Raw genomic sequence first — 15417 nt, 5'->3', positions numbered from 1 at the left:
GCGGGGCCGCTCCAGGCCCACCCTCGCTCCTACCCCCTCCCCCCACACATACAGCCCAGGCCAGGTTTCCCAGCGGGAAGGGCTGCAGGGCATCAGGTGGCCCTCCCCGAGGTCCCAGGCACGCGGTGTGACCCTCGTCCCGGCCCCCAGCACCACCTGAAGAAGCTGGAGGGCCGCCGCCTGGACTTTGACTACAAGAAGAAGCGGCAGGGCAAGATCCCCGATGAGGAGCTGCGCCAGGCCATGGAGAAGTTTGAGGAGTCCAAGGAGGTGGCCGAGACCAGCATGCACAACCTCCTGGAGACTGACGTACGTGTGTAGGCCCTGAGCCCCTCCCCACGTGCACCCACCACACCGGCCTGCCGGGGACCACTCTGGGGGAGCCCCTGAGACAGGAGCCCAGTGGCGGTGCCCACTTCCCAGGGCCAGTGGGCAGCCTGTTCAGGGTGTGAAGGGAAGGAAGGGGGAACAGGAGGCCCACAGGAAGCCACTGGCCCACTGAGGCTTTGGGGTCTCCTCAGGCCCTTCACCCTCCTCCGGCTGCAGCTCAAGGGTCAGGCGGGGGCTGGGCCCACGTCTGGAACAATCTGGGAAGGCTTCCTGCAGGAGGCAGCCAGAGATGGGGGCCAGAAGGAGGGCAGCTCTTCAGCCCTGGCTGGTCCCTTGCAGATCGAGCAGGTGAGCCAGCTCTCCGCCCTGGTGGATGCCCAACTGGACTACCACCGGCAGGCCGTGCAGATCCTGGATGAGCTGGCTGACAAGCTCAAGCGAAGGTGGGCCTGGCCCCCTGGCCTTCCCCGCGGGAGCCCCGGCCCACCCTGCTGGCTGGGAGGCCCGGTGGCTGGGTGCTGCAGCTGCCGGGGCAGCCCTGGGGGACCCGTGGGACGCCCCCGCCCCTGGACAACCCAGCCCCACTGTGACACGTTCCTTCCAGAGCAGCGGGGTTACTTCCTTTTCAGAAAGAATCCCCAGGCTGCATGAGTCGGGGTGGGGGTCCCAGGAGGGAGCAGGACCTCATCATGCTCATCCTGGTCCCCAGAGGAGAGGCTTGGGATGTCCTGTGGGGAGAGGGTTTGGCCAGCCCTGCCCCTGGGGAGCCCCTTCCTCTCTTTCCCTGTCTCCAAGGGCCATCTTGCAGTCAGCAGCGTCCAGGGCCTAAGAAGGGAAGCCCCGGTGGGCGGTGGTTCCCTGGTGAGGGGTGGGTATCTGTTGGGCACCAGCTCCCCAGCCGCCACTGCCGAGGAGGCTTCTGGGTGCAGTAGGACCAGGCCTGTAGGCAGCCTTGGAGATATGCCTGGGGGCCCCCCTCTCACCACCTCCCATGTGCATCCTGAGTCAGCAGCATAAATAGCTGGGGTTGGAGGCGTTGTTCCCTGACCTCGACACGCGAGGGCTCAACAGGTGCCCTGCAGCCGCTCACAGGCGTCCTTCCACATGCAGGATGCGCGAAGCCTCTTCGCGCCCCAAGCGGGAGTATAAGCCCAAGCCCCGGGAGCCCTTGGACCTCGGAGAGCCTGAGCAGTCCAACGGGGGCTTCCCCTGTGCCACGGCCCCCAAGATCACAGGTAATGGAGGAGAAGGCACCACTCTGCCCCAGGCCCCTTCGGGGGAGCCCCTAGCCCGCCACCCATCCAACCGCAGGGCCAGTTCTCTGCACGAGGAGCCCCAAGGATGGGCACCAGGCCCCACGCCAGCATTCTCAGCCCACCTCTGTTCTTTGTCTGCAAGCAGCTTCGTCATCTTTCCGATCTTCCGACAAGCCCACCCGGACCCCCAGCAGCAGGAGCATGCGTGAGTGTCCCCAAGGGGCCCAGGCCCTGCCCCGTGCCCCTGCCTCGGTTTATGATGCCGCCTGCTAATCTGTGCCCCAAGGGTCCTTCTCCACCCCTTCTCTGGTAGAAGTGGAGCTGGGCTTCCCTCTGTTCCAAGTGGTACCCTGAGAGCTGTGTGCTTCTGGTCACTATCACCCTGATGCCACTGGGTGTCCCCAGCTCCTCCCAGGAGCGTTTTGGTGACGACTCACAGAGCCCTTTTCCCTCCCCTTGTCACTTGGCTCCTTCTGATAGCAGTGGGGGCCACAGGGGAGAGAGCGGCTCTCCTTGGGGGAAAGCAAGGAGCAGTGAGTAGGCAGGACAAAGGGGTGGGGGGGAGGGGAGAGGAGGCGACATCCCCCTGCACACCCACAGGGGCAGGTGACAGCCCGGACCTCCCCCCGCCCCCAGCGCCCCTGGACCAGCCGAGCTGCAAGGCCCTGTACGACTTTGAGCCTGAGAACGACGGGGAGCTGGGCTTCCATGAGGGCGACATCATCACGCTGACCAATCAGATCGACGAGAACTGGTATGAGGGCATGCTCCACGGCCAGTCTGGCTTCTTCCCCCTCAGCTACGTGGAGGTGCTGGTGCCGCTGCCCCAGTGACCGCGTCTCCATGGTGTGTCGGCCCGCCGCCCCTCCATCCAGATCTCTGCATTCCACAGGCCCCCGCAGCTGGGCAGTGCTCACAGCCTGCGGGGCGGCCCACTCTGGGCCTGATCCAGCCCCAGGGCAGCGGGGCCCCTGTTTACACTAGTGCTCACCCCCGGTGGTGGGGGCTCCCTTCCCCACTCCACGTGGCCGTCTTGGGGGCTGGGCAGTGTTCCTCCTTCCTGCTGCTCACAACTGCCCCCCCAGCTCCGCCCGCCCCGCCCCAGGAGGCTCACACTAAGGTGCTCTTAGAAACACTAACTCCTCCCACCCCTCCAGGGACTGGTAACTCAAGGTGGGCCCCCCTTCTCTCTCTCCTCTCTTCTCTCTCTCACACACACACACGCACACGCACGCACACGCATCCTCTCCCACCTCCATCCAGCCCCGCCCGGAGACCTGCCCTTAACAGGATAGGACTGAACATCGGTGTGATGGGGTGGTCTGGGCGAGACCCCTGTTTGAGACTCGCCACCCTGCTTTTAAATTCCCCCCGGACACTACCAGTCCCCTCCAGAGCTCCCTAGGCCCCTGAGTGCCTACAGATGCCACCTTCCTGGAAGGGTTTCACCCCTTTCTTCTGGCTGGGGACTTGGGGAAAGACGAGCCTGGGCTTCTCAGGAGCCAGGGCCCCTAAAGACAGGCTATCTCCCCCCTGCAGGGCACTAAGCCCCGAACACCCGTGCCCACCACCGCATCCCAAGCCAAGCACATGGAGCATCTCTGGCACAAGCTGCCAGCGTGCACATGCGTGTGTACACACACACACACACACACACACACGACCACGGGAGCCCAGCCTACACACATACATGCGACCACGGGAGCCCAGCCTCCACTATGTGGAAGGTCGAGCACAAAGGCTTTGTTAAGTGAATGTTCCCAGACCCCTGGCTGCTGGGACCCTTGGGGGAGTCACGGGCACCACCCTGGTGAGCCAGCCACCATACCCTCTTTGGACAGTGGCCCAGGCCGTCTCCTCCAGACCAAGGTAGGCAGCTGCCCAGACCAGCAGGGCCCCAGCCCTGCACCCACTTCCCCTCTTGCCTAATCCAAAACTTGGCTAAACAGGGGACCCCGGGCCTGGTTCACATTTCCCTCCTCTGGTGACCCGGTAAAGCCCCCAAGGACACCAGGCCCTCCCTGCTCCTCCAAGAGGCCCCTGGTCACCAGTACCTGGAGGAGAGACAGACATCCCAGCCTAGGGCAGATCAAAATGTAATCCTGATTTTTTTTAAAAAAGTATTAAATGTCTCTTTCTACAGCCTCTTGCCTGGTTGTGGTGCAGGGCGGGCCCTCCCGAAGGGGTCTCCAGCCAGGGTGGGGCCCACATGAGCACCAGCCCACAGAGAGCCTGGGAGGGACGGCTGTCATCCGCCCAGTCGCCAGCACGGCCCCTCCCCATAGCCACGGCTGCATGGACAGCAACCCCTCCTGAATCCGTGAGACACATGCCTAGGCTGTTTCTCCTTTATTATCTGAGCCCCTGCTGTCACACACCTCAGTCACACAGGAACGAAGCAGCACAAAGGCCCTGGGCCCACTCCCCTCACGCAGAGCCTCGGGGAGCCGCATCTGACCAAAGGCTTCCCTGGTCCTTGGAGGCTGGTGCTCTCAGCTCCCCTGCCTGAGGACGCTGTAAACCTGCTCCAGCACGTGGCACAGGCCCTGGTCCTTGGGCGTCCTGCTGGCCAGGGAGATCTGAAATAAGGAGGCCTGATGCCTCAGGGCTGCAGCCTGCCAGGGGGCTCTCCTAACCCAAGCACGCAGCCGTGTCCCTGAAGCCACACCTCGAGGCCTGGGGACGTCGTCCTTTGGGGGTGAGGTTCCTCCACACTTCCCAAATCCTGCTCTTACACGTGCCCCCCTCGTGTGCCGAGGCCACCCCACCCACCTAGCACCAGTCTGGGAGGTAACCAGTGGCAGCTTTAAGCCCTGGTCACTGTTAAGTGTGAACAAAACAAGCAAACGTGTGAAGCTATTTCTCTGCAAAGAGGAGTGGGTAGTGTCTTCTGAGAACGACTCTAAGGCAGGAAATATGTGGAGCCCCTGCCGACACGTCCCGTTTACCAGCGGTAGGACCAGCGGGCTAGACAAACCCACTCCCAGCACCAGCCGCTCTGCTCGGTTCAGTTTTGCTGCTGCTTAAGATTCAGAACCCCTCCTGCACCTCCATGGGCGCCCCGGGAGAAGCAGGGCCCAGAGCAGCATCTCCAGCTGGGACGTCTCAGGGGTGATGAGGTCTACGGGGCTTTTGCATTTTCATCTGCATGTCAATGGTGATGTCCACCAGCGTCACCACCTCCATGTGATAAAACACGACTTTTCTTTGGTAGCATTCATTTCTGACTGAAGTATTTTTGTATAGGCCCAGGTAAGAACTCAACTTCTCTTCAAGCTGCCCACGAATATGTTCAGTGGGGGGGGGTCCCCGGGGCTCCCAGAGATCTTTATAAAAGGAGGGGTTTGCACAGGACTCAGCATGAGTCTTACCTTGAGCTTGTCGAGGTAGGTGTGCTCCTGGTTCCAAGGCTCCTGGAACCTGACGAGGTCAGGGGCGCCCTTGTAGAACTCCACCAGCAGCATCTAAGGAACGGTGGGGCAGGTGAGCCCCAGCGACCGCGCTTCCCGGGCCAGGCACTCAGGATACATTAGCGAGTGGGACAGACACTGCTGCCACCCCTCGGGGGGCCTCTAGTCTAATGCAGTGTGGCATGTAGACGTTACCCAGGTCCTGAAGAAATTAGGGGCTTGGCAGGAGGGCCCCCTGGAGGGGGAGACAACTTCTGCAGAAGCAGCAGGCACACTGAATGTGATTCTTTATACCTGCCCCGGTCCTGACATGGCTCCACGGTTTAGCCTTAGCCAGAGCAGTAACATCAGTGAAGTCACAGGTGTGACGAACTAGCTCCGTTTGTTTACGTGCCTGCTCGCTATTCGTCCAAGTAACACCTGAGGTTCTCACGTGTCCCCACTTGGAGAATCCCTGGCAGCTGCGGAGGCCCAAGGTGGGAGCGTCCCTAGCATGTTCCAGAACAGCCAGGAGGGCGAGGGGGGAGAGGTAGGAGGGGCTGAGGCAAGGATCTGGGACTTGATCCTAAGAGCCCGTGATTTTCAGGAGCGGAAGAGGAGCCTGACTGGGCCCTGATGTGGCCCGTTCAGCCAGCACTACCCAAGTCCTACAGTGTCATGTCCATCCAGCTGGGCGCCCTCATCTCCCACCTGCTCCTCCCAGGGCACCCACCCCACCCCCACCCACCTCACGCGGCAGTGAACTCACCATCTCATGAAGGACGTCATTAGTCAGGAAGCCATCCTGGACGTAGACCATTTCCACGTCCATGGGGATGCCATAGTCACTGGGTCTTTGCTGGCAGAGACACATGGCAGTCACCACTAGCTACCCCCAACCCGGCCCCCCTCCAAGATGGCAGAGCACAGCAGGAAGTGCCCAGGGCTGGGAGTCAGAGAATTGATACTGCAGGCCTGGCTCCGCACTCGACACTCGATCAGATCCAGAGCCGCGCGAGACCTCAAAGGAACCCAGCAATGCGACTAGGGAGGCAGGGCGGCACCCACCCCACCACACACACAGGAGTGGCCATGGCTCCGGAATTCCTTTCTAAAGCTGATTTCTGACCGCGAGATGGACTTGGGGAATGAAACCAGACAGGGCTCAGGAAGGAGGCTACCTTGGTGCAAAAGCAGCATGCTACAGGTAGAGCACCCACCTTTTCAACAGTCCTCACACCCACGGCCTCAAAGCAATGATTATGTTCCCATTTCACAGATGAGAGCAGGCCCCAGCTCCCCAGATGAACCCGGAACCAGAGTACTGGCTTCCAGCGGCTAACAAGGCCTCCTGACCCCTCCCACACCCACACAGGGCCCCGCCCACACCTCCCAGCCCTAGGCCTCCCCCCAGCAGCCCCGCCTACCTCAGGGGGCGGCATCACCCAGAAGGGCGAGATCTTGGACTCTGGGCCCGGGTTACCAGAGTAGTAAGGGGCTGGGGGAGGAGAGAGAGAGAAGGGGCTGGGCATGGAGGCGCGGTGGCCCGCTGGGGCCCCACGCCCGCCCCTTCCCGGGACTCACAGCAGAGGAGGGCGAGGCAGGGCTGGAAGCCATTGCTGGAGCCCTGCAACCGCAGCTGGTAGTCCATCTGTGCGTCGATGTCCTGCAGCGACGGCAGGGCCGGGCTGTACGGGTGGCTATGGTACCAGCCCACCAGGGACAGGCCCCGCAGGAGCAGGCTCTGGTAAATCTGGGGGCAGAGACGCACGGGGCCGGGGGCTCTAGCAGCCCTAGTGCGCTCACGTGCCTGGCACCCATCCAGCCCCACGCGGCCAGCATTTAATGAGCGCCTGCTGTGTACCAGGCCTGAGGGCACAGCAGTGACGCAGACACACCCTGCTCCACCCTCAGCGAGTCCAGTGTGTGGGGGGGGACAGTCAACAAATAACGTTAAAAAGTTGCTGCTATATTCCCTGGCGGTCCAGTGGTTAGGACTCCACGATTTCACTGCCCGGGGCCTGGTGTTCAATCCCTGGTCGGGGAACTAAGATCCCGCAAGCCGAGTGGTGCGACCCCCCCCAAAAAAACAAAGATGCTCCTCACATAAATCTAAGGTAAAAGGTTATTTTGCTCACTGCTGTATCCTCAGCTCAAGGAACAATTCCCGGCACATAGTAGGCGCTCAATCAATAGTTAAATCAAGAGATAGGGTAAAGAGAAAGGAAGAAGTGGGCGGAGAAACATGTGCGCGCCGAATCCACACGCATTCTGTGCCCTGTGACAAGGTGAGTGTGGAGCGCAGGCGCGTACTAAGCACCCTATGAAAACATTAAGGACGGCAGCTAATACTTATCGGGACTTTACCAGGTGCCAAACAGGCTCAGAGGGGAAGGGGCCGGCGGCGGCGTCTGTACAGAAGGAAGTATGAGGGTGGGGGTCACAGGTGAGGGGACCGGAGGTCACACACACCCATTTGCACCCTTGCTGAGTGGCGACACGGTGCTAGGCGCCAAGACGCGGTAGCCAGGACAGCTGTGTCCGCGCCAGCCCTCCCCAGAACGCCGAGTCGCCGTGTGCCCCCTCACCTCCTCTTCCATGGCGGCCGCGGTATCCGCGTCCCCCAGCCGGCTCCGACAGGGGAAGGCTCTCAGCACCGTGAGCACTGCGCGGAGGCGGGAGAAGGCGTGGACATCGACCCCAGCCCCAAACACCCCCCTGCCCACAGGCCCCAAATACCCACTCTGACTGTTGATGTCCCAGCGGCCGCCCAGGTACCCCACGACCTGGCTGCGGGTCAGGTGGCTGTGGAAGTCCTGGGGAGGGGAGGGACAACGGAAGACCCGCTCAGACTGCGCACCGCCGCCCCAAGGCCGTCCTGAGGGCCCCGGCCCTTGCGTTGTGACGGGGTCAGCCCACCCACCTTCTTCATTCAGACATTGACTGAGTGCCTACTGTTCACCGGTAGTGAACAGAGCAGACAAGGTCTCTGCTCTCATGGAGCCGACCTTCCAGGGATCCTCTGGTGGGGGGGGGGGGCACCTCCTGCCCAGGCCTGAGAGCCCCTGACCCCTAAGGGGCAAGGTAGGAGCTGGGCACACACCAGCAGGAACAGCACGTTGCTAGAGATGGCCACGTTGAACGGCTGGAACTTGTTGATAGCTGCGAAGGATGTTACTTCCACCAGGGTGTGCGGGTTCCTGAAGGAGCCAGGAGGGTTCCACAGCCTCAGGAACCCCCAGGCCCTTTCCTCACCCCCACGCTGGCTCCCCAGCTGCCCACATCCAGCTCGGACCTGAGGCCTTGTCTCCACCCTACCCCTGCCTTTGTTCCCCATACACCGGCAAGAGCTCACACCGATGGGGGTGAGGGTCCCGGCAGGCATGGGGTATATCTGACCTGGCAGAGTCTCGACTACCCAGCATGCAGTAGCGCACAGGCACCCGGATCTTGTTTTCCACCCTTTTCCCTGGGGGCGTGGCCTCTGCGGGGTTGGGGGGTAAGAGAAAAAAAAAAGGCAGCGTCAGTTCCTTCCCCAGCCAGAAACTGGAAAATGAAGACCAGGCAGCCGGAGAAAGAAAAAAACAAAAAACAAAAAAAACCACTCCAGGGGCAGCCTTAAAAATCAGGCAAGTGGACTGGGAAATCAGGCGGCAGGTTAACAAATCAGGCAGAAGAGATTTAAAAACTCAGATGAAGGGCTCAGGAAGTCAGGTGAGGACCAGGCAACGGGTCAAAGAAATCAGGCGGCAGGGCTAGAAATCAGGCAACAGGGCAAAGAAATCCTATGGGGGAGCAAGGAAATCAGGCGGCGTGGTGAAGAAATCCGGCAGCAGATAAAGAAACTGGGCAGTGGGACCAAGAAATGTAGTATTAGAGCTTAAAGAAGTCAGGCAGTGAGAGTGAAATTAGGCAACGGGGGCGGGGAAGTCAGCCAGGCATCTTGGGGGCTCTAAGGAAAAGAAAGGCCAGACTTGCCCCCAGCCTCCTCCCCCACCTGAGTTCCGTCGGCCTCCTGCCCTTCCTCCTCCCCTCCTCCCCCCCACCTCTCACCAGGGTGGACAGGCTCCGAGGGGCCCTTCACCGGTGGTCTCCGACTCTTGTCCTCCGCTGAGGCTCCTGTCAGAACCTCCTCCTCCTCTTCCTCCATCATTAGCTCCTCCTCCTCTCCTTCGCTGGCCGGGCTCTGGCGGGGTCGGGGTTGGGGGGACAGCGACGGGACTTTCAGCTGGCTGCTCCCTACCCTCCCGGCAAGTTCCACAGAGACCTCTGGCTGGCCTGAGCCTTCGGTTCCTGTCGTTGCCCCAGGTGCCCACTAGAGGGAGGGAGTGAGCAGAAACAATCTAGGCTGTGGACTAGCCTCGCAAGTTCGAATCCCGCCTCTGCCTATTACAAACAGACTTCGGGCTCTAGTCTCCTCATCTGTAAAACGGCACAGTGACCTCCAGCCCCACAGGCGTGGCGTAAGGGTGAAATGATAATGCGTGCAAAGCATTTAGCATATGCCCTGTTGCTCCATTCATCCAGCAAGCAAGCCAGCACTTTGCATGGATTATTTTACCAGATTCTCTCAATAACCTCTCCCCCTGCTCTCTCCTCAAGAAACCTTGCCGAGGTGACCTCTCTGTGTCCAAACACAATGGTCACATCTCAGTCTGTCCCCCTGCCCCCCTCTTGGCAGCGTCTGCCCGGGTCAGTTCCTCTCCTCCCAGAAACTCCTCAGGGAACCCCCCACTCACCTGGCTTCCCTCCCACCTCTCCTGGACCCCATTATTCTCCCCCATCTCACTCGCTGGCCCAGGGCTGGGTCCTCGGGCCTCTTTCCTTCCCCACCCACATCCCTCCTGGGTGGCCTCCAACCCCATCTACCCCCTGAACAACTGCCCACAGTCCTGACTCCAGCCTGGGGCTCTCCTGAGCTCCTGACTTGGGGTCCAGCTGCTCCTTGACATCTCCTCGTGGGGGGTTCACACTCAACATGGCCACCCTGCCCCAACCATCCCCCCAAACCTGCTCCTCCCCACATCTCTGATGAGGGCAATCCTGTCTACCCACCTGCTCAGAACAAAACATCTCCTAACACCAACATCAGATCCATCAGCACATCCCATCAGATCCACTTGCAGAATTAACCAGAACTTGCCCACTTCCTCCCCCTTCAATGGCTGTCCTGGTCCACCCCATCATCAGCCACCTGGATCTGTACAATCACCTGCACCCCGATTCCCCGGTTCCTACTCTCACGCCCTGGCCCCAGTCTGTCCTCCCTACACCCTACAGCAGCCACCAGAGGGCGGCCGTGAGCACCTGAGTCAGGTCCTGCCCCCTCCTCTGCCCACAGCCCTCCAGGGCTCCCACCTCCCTCAGGGTAAAAGCCCAAGTCCACCCCGCAGCCCATGAGGTCCTGCACGACTTGCCCCTGTCCTCCCCCCGCCGGCCCTGGTCCTCACCTCCTCCCTCTCTGCCCCTTGCTCACTCTGCTCCAGACACCCTGGAGCCTCACTGTTCCTCAAAAACACCAGCCACAGTCTAGCCTCAAGGCCTTTGCATGTGCTGTTTTCCAGAAAGCCTTATGGCTCCCTCCCTCCCCTCCTTCAGTTCACTGATCAAATGTCACCTTCTCAGTGAGGCCTTCCCTGACCACCCTAACCCTCCCACCACTCCCGTCCCCTGTCCCTGCTTACTTCCGCCAACATACAGTAAGGTGGACTTATTTGTTTCTCTCTCCATGAAGGCAGAGATTTTTTCTCATTTTGATCTCTGTTTTATCTCCAGCACCTAGAAGAGGGCCTGGCACACAGGTGGCATTTACTAAATACTTGCTGAATGAATAGCCCTATGGCATGCTGTGAAAGTTAGTTTTAAAAGTCAACTTGGCTAGGATATAGTACCCAGTTATTTAATCAAACACTAGTCGAGGTGTTGCTTTGAAGGCATTGGGTAGATGTGGTTCACATCTACAATAAGTTGACTTTCAATAAAGAAGATTACCCTTGATAATGTCAGTAGGCCTCATCCAATCAGTTTAAAGGCCTTAAGAGCAAAAACTAAGGTTTCCTGGAAAACAAGGAATTCTACCTCAGGACTGCAGCATCAACTCTTGCCTGAGTTTCCAGCCTGCCAGTGGCCCTAAAGATTTGCCAACCAGGTGTGTGTGTGTAATACACCTGGGTACCGTTATCATCTCTATTTTACATATGAAAAAGACTAGGAACCCAGAGAGGGTCCTTGGCCAAGTTCAACCCAGCTGGTGAACATTCAAAGAATATCTATTACTATCATGGCATTCAAGACCCTCCCAGATCTGGTCCCTGCTGATGTCTCCAGCCCCTTCAGCTACCAAGGCATCTGAATGTCCAGCTGCATCAGCTAATAATGGTTCCCTAAGCAGCATGTGTTGCTTCATGCCTACAAGGCTTTGCATATGCCATCCCTTCCTCTGGAAAACTCTTCCATTCACCCTTCTCTGACCAACTCCTGTTCATCCTTCAAGGCCCCAGCTCCAACATCCTCTCTCTGGGTACTCCTTATCCAACAGTGAGTCAGGGAGGCTGAAGGACGCACCTCATCGGCGGCAACTGCAGGTATATGGAGCTGGTTTCGCCGGAGCCAGGCAGCCTTGTACTTGTCCAGTTTCTGGCCCTTGTACTTGACAGAGGCCCAGCCACAGCCAGACTTCTTGGCTGGGTTCACCAGCTTCTTGCAATGGGTGGCCCAGGCGCTGGGTGAGTTGAACACCTGGCCCGTTTCCTGCCACACAATCCTCCCATCGGGCTGCAGATCTCCCACGAACTTCTTCCCCTGCAGTGACAGTGGGCTGGCTGGGCCCAAGAGCTGGTACCCATCAAGACCCCTCCTCTGGGAAGTCCTCCCTGACCCCATGCTGCTTCCCAGGGTTTGGTAACCACTTCCTGCTTCCTTCCAGGAAGGCTTCCAGCTTAGGTACCATCCCGATCAGCCTGGATTGGAACTGTCCAGTTATATGACTGTCCCCCCTCCCTTCACTGGACTGTGAGCCCCAAAGGGCAGGAACAGGGTCTGTCTTGATCTCTGCTGTGTCCCTAACACCCAACACAGCCTGGCACACAGCAGGTGTTCAATTCACAAATTGCTCCCACTCACAAAGAGCACAACAACAGTAACAATAATAGTAATAATAGCAAACACTTATAAAAAGCACTTACTGTGTAGCAGGCATACTGCTGAGCACTTTATTCATTGAATCCTCACGCAACCCCATGGGAGGAAAGAAAATCCCATTCTACAGATGGGAAAACTGGTATACGGAGAGGTTGAATGAGGTCACACAGTCAGGAAGGCACTAGTGTCCTCTCTGAGCCTAAGTTTCTTAGACTGTGTGCCTAAGGTCACACAGTCAGCAAGGCACTAGTGTCCTCTCTGAGTGGAGTATTTGGTAAACAATGTTCTCCAGCCCAGAAGGGCTCGTGCTGAGTCAGGATGCTCCGTACCTCAGTTTCCCCTCCCCACACCGGGGCTCGGCCTGCGGCAAGAAAGCACACTGGACTCCGATTTCCTCTTTTGCACCAGCTAGGATGGGATGCGGCTAGGGGGTGCTCACCAGATAGTAGATGGACAACACCCCGGCGCCGGGCTCCAGCAGCGCGTCTTTGAGGAGCACCCGCAGCGTGACCGCGCGCCTGGTGAGCGCGCCCCCCGGCCCGCCGCAGCTCCCTGGCCCGGCCCCGCCGCCACCGCCGCCGCCTCCGCCGCCGCTGCGCGCGCCACCCGATGCCCCCGGCCGCTCAGAGTCCTCGGCCTCCGCCTCGTCCTCGTCCGGCGCCTCCTCGCCCGCGCCGCCCGCGGGGGACAGCGGCTCTGGAGCTGCGGGCAGCAACAGGCTGCAGCGGGGCCTCGCACCCCGAGCTGGTCCAGCCACCCCACCCAGCGCCTTGCCGGCCCCCCGCCAGGCCCGCCGTACCTGCCATGGCCGCTCAGCCACACGCCCAGCGCGCCTCTGGTGCTTTCTTCCCGGCACGTGACGCGGCTCTGCCCCGAGCGGGAAGCGTCCCAGCCATTGGCCGCCGCCGGTGGGCGGGTCAGCAGGAGCGAGCGGGGAAAGTCAGGCCTCCGACTTGCACACGCTGGAGAAAGAGGCGGCGGCTCAATCCTCCGGGACCATTCGGAAAACTGAGGCCTAAGGCCACCTTCCATGGGAGGGGGCTGGTAGCCGAGAGTTCAGGGTACCATTGGGGAAACTAAGGCCGGGGACTTACGGTTTCGGAGAACCACTGACTCCACCCGAGGCCATAGCCTACAGGATTGAGGCCCGGGGCTGGGGGACAAGGGTGGCTCAGCCCACTACGTCGACCGAGGAAATTGAGGTCCGCGGCCACTCCTATTGAGGGACACACAGGCCTCGGCTGTTGGGACCGAGGAGACACGAAGCCCGGGAGAATGAGCCACACTGCCCTGGGGCTACGGGATAGAATGGGGAAGCAGCCCCGCGCCGCGACTGTAGATCGCCCAAGCCGGGCGGCAGTCTCTAAAGGGTTAACTTCCACCCTTCCCGGCGGCCCTCGACTGATTCCATGATTGGATCACAGCAGAGCCAGCCAACCAATTAAAACTGGGTCATTTCATCTTCAGCCAATAGACGGTAGAGGCTGGATTCCTTCCAGCCAATCAGTGTTAAACTGCGCCTCCTCTAGCAGTCAGCAGGAGACTCCGGCCTCACGCATCCAATCAGTTGTAGGGTCTTGTCCTCAGCTAGCCAATCAGCTCGCGGGTCAAAGCTGGCTCGTGGCCTCCACCCCCCACTCAACCCTAGCGCTTCGTGCAAGTGGGCTGAGCCCAGCTAGTGCGCCGCACAGCTACAGCCCTTTCTTTTCTCGGTGGCCGCTGTCCCGGGACTTCCGCTCCGAGGCGCAGGGCCACCTCCCAGCGCTGGGACTCACCAGCCCCTCGCAGGGTTTAAAGCCCGGGGTGGGGGCTCCGTTAAGCTGCAGGGCACCTTTGGCTGGGCTCAGCCGCATATGGGTGTACCCGACCCGGGTTTGGAAGAGGGGACAGGCTGTTAGGGGCGTGGGTGTCCAGCCAGAATGATCTGGAATCCGACTGGACCTGGCTCCAAATCCTGCGGCACCACTTCCCAGCTCTGTGACTTTGGCCAAGTGTCTCCACCTCCCTGTTGCCTCCTCGGGATAATAATTCCTACTTCAGAGTTGTTAAAGACCAGGTTTTGACAAAGAGTAAGAGCTGGGCAATGTGAATGATTATTATTACTCATGATGAAATAAAATTTGTATTTTAAGGCAGGACAAGAAAAAGTAAACAAAATTCTCTGTTTGTTTGGACCTCCTTCCTCCCTCTCTCCCCAATCTGCATTACACATTAACCAGTGATCCTCAAACATGGGAAGATGGGAATGCCTACTCAACAGTAAATGTAACTTCTTAAAAGAATAGTGTTCTTTCCCAGCTCTGTAGGGGATCAGGATGATTTGCTCCTTTTTTTTTTTTTTTTTTTTTTTTTGCGGTACGCGGGCCTCTCACTGTTGTGGTCTCTCCCGTTGCGGAGCACAGGCTGCGGACGCGCAGGCTCAGCGGCCATGGCCCACGGGCCCAGCCGCTCCGCGGCATGTGGGATCTTCCCGGACCGGGGCACGAACCTGTGTCCCCTGCATCGGCAGGCGGACTCTCAACCACTGCGCCACCAGGGAAGCCCGCTCCTCCCTTTTTACGGGCTTACCTGGACTATCTATCCTTGGTGAACTTTATGTAGAATATCAGTATGTTATGATCCTTTGTCTCAAGGCGGTCCAGTGGTTAAGACTCCATACTTCCACTGCAGAGAGGGCGCGTTTGCACCCTGGTTGGGGAACTAAAGATCCCGCATGCCCCGTGGTGCAGCGTAAATAAACAAACAAACAAACAAATAAATAAATAAAATGTATATGTGCCTTCAGCTTCTAACAGGCAGAACAGCTCTCAGCACTTTCTGAGAATCTGCTTCCTCTGTTATAATCCTCAGTTTGGCTCAAATAAAATTCCCTTTTTTCTTCTTAACTTGACAGTTAAATTTCATTGACACTCACTTTGTGTCCAGTCCAAACCTCCTTTTGGAGTCATCTCACCACCCACCCAGGAGCTAGCCATCAACTATGCATCCCCCAGCCCCTTAGACTCAGCAGAGCTCAAACTGGCCCGTTTATTCCCACATAACCTTGCCTACTTTCTCTTTGGCTCTCTTATAAAACCCAGGGCTGGATCTTGAGCCTCTCCCATCTGGATCATTTCCTAGGGACTCAGGCCTCCACACTCACCCACACCCTGTCCATCTCTAACCCTGGCTGGCCCCAGAGAGATCTTTATAAAATACAACTATGACCACCTCCCTCCCCATTGCCTCTGATAAATAAAATTAAAACTAACTGCTGTGTGGACTTCCCTGGTGGTGCAGCGGTTAAGAATCCGCCGGCCAGT

General features: G+C 59.1%; 2 protein-coding genes across 4 annotated transcripts in view; one reads left to right on the top strand and one right to left on the bottom strand.

Annotated features, from left to right (window-relative positions):
• The window catches only part of SH3GL1 (SH3 domain containing GRB2 like 1, endophilin A2), a 32228-nt gene extending 28499 nt beyond the window's left edge, over positions 1-3729 (top strand). For both annotated transcript variants that reach the window (XM_082836931.1, XM_082836932.1), the window contains exons 6-10: positions 151-309; positions 670-773; positions 1441-1565; positions 1732-1791; positions 2223-3729. In XM_082836931.1, the coding sequence (XP_082693057.1) occupies positions 151-309; positions 670-773; positions 1441-1565; positions 1732-1791; positions 2223-2419 (645 nt within the window). In that variant the 3' untranslated portion in view covers positions 2420-3729. The remainder of the gene's footprint in view (positions 1-150; positions 310-669; positions 774-1440; positions 1566-1731; positions 1792-2222) is intronic.
• Positions 3730-3983: 254 nt separating this feature from the next.
• Positions 3984-12945, bottom strand: MPND (MPN domain containing). 2 transcript variants are annotated; one of them, XM_082835161.1, is made up of 13 exons: positions 12915-12945; positions 12555-12817; positions 11540-11776; positions 9029-9161; positions 8375-8459; positions 8079-8175; positions 7719-7791; positions 7564-7640; positions 6560-6728; positions 6403-6473; positions 5745-5834; positions 4958-5050; positions 3984-4165 (listed from the first exon to the last, which is right to left on the bottom strand). In XM_082835161.1, exons 1-13 carry the CDS (start codon positions 12919-12921, stop codon positions 4079-4081), a joined length of 1482 nt encoding a protein of 493 aa, XP_082691287.1. In that variant the 5' UTR covers positions 12922-12945; the 3' UTR covers positions 3984-4078. The 2 variants fall into 2 exon arrangements, with proteins under 2 accessions (XP_082691287.1, XP_082691286.1); XM_082835160.1 differs by having other exon boundaries at positions 7564-7791.
• Positions 12946-15417: the final 2472 nt, after the last annotated feature.

Source organism: Leucopleurus acutus (assembly GCF_964270905.1).
Source record: "Leucopleurus acutus genome assembly, chromosome: 3".
Taxonomy (NCBI): domain Eukaryota; kingdom Metazoa; phylum Chordata; class Mammalia; order Artiodactyla; family Delphinidae; genus Leucopleurus; species Leucopleurus acutus.
Note: the sequence above shows the minus strand (reverse complement) of the source record. Positions and strands in the feature narration are given on the sequence as shown.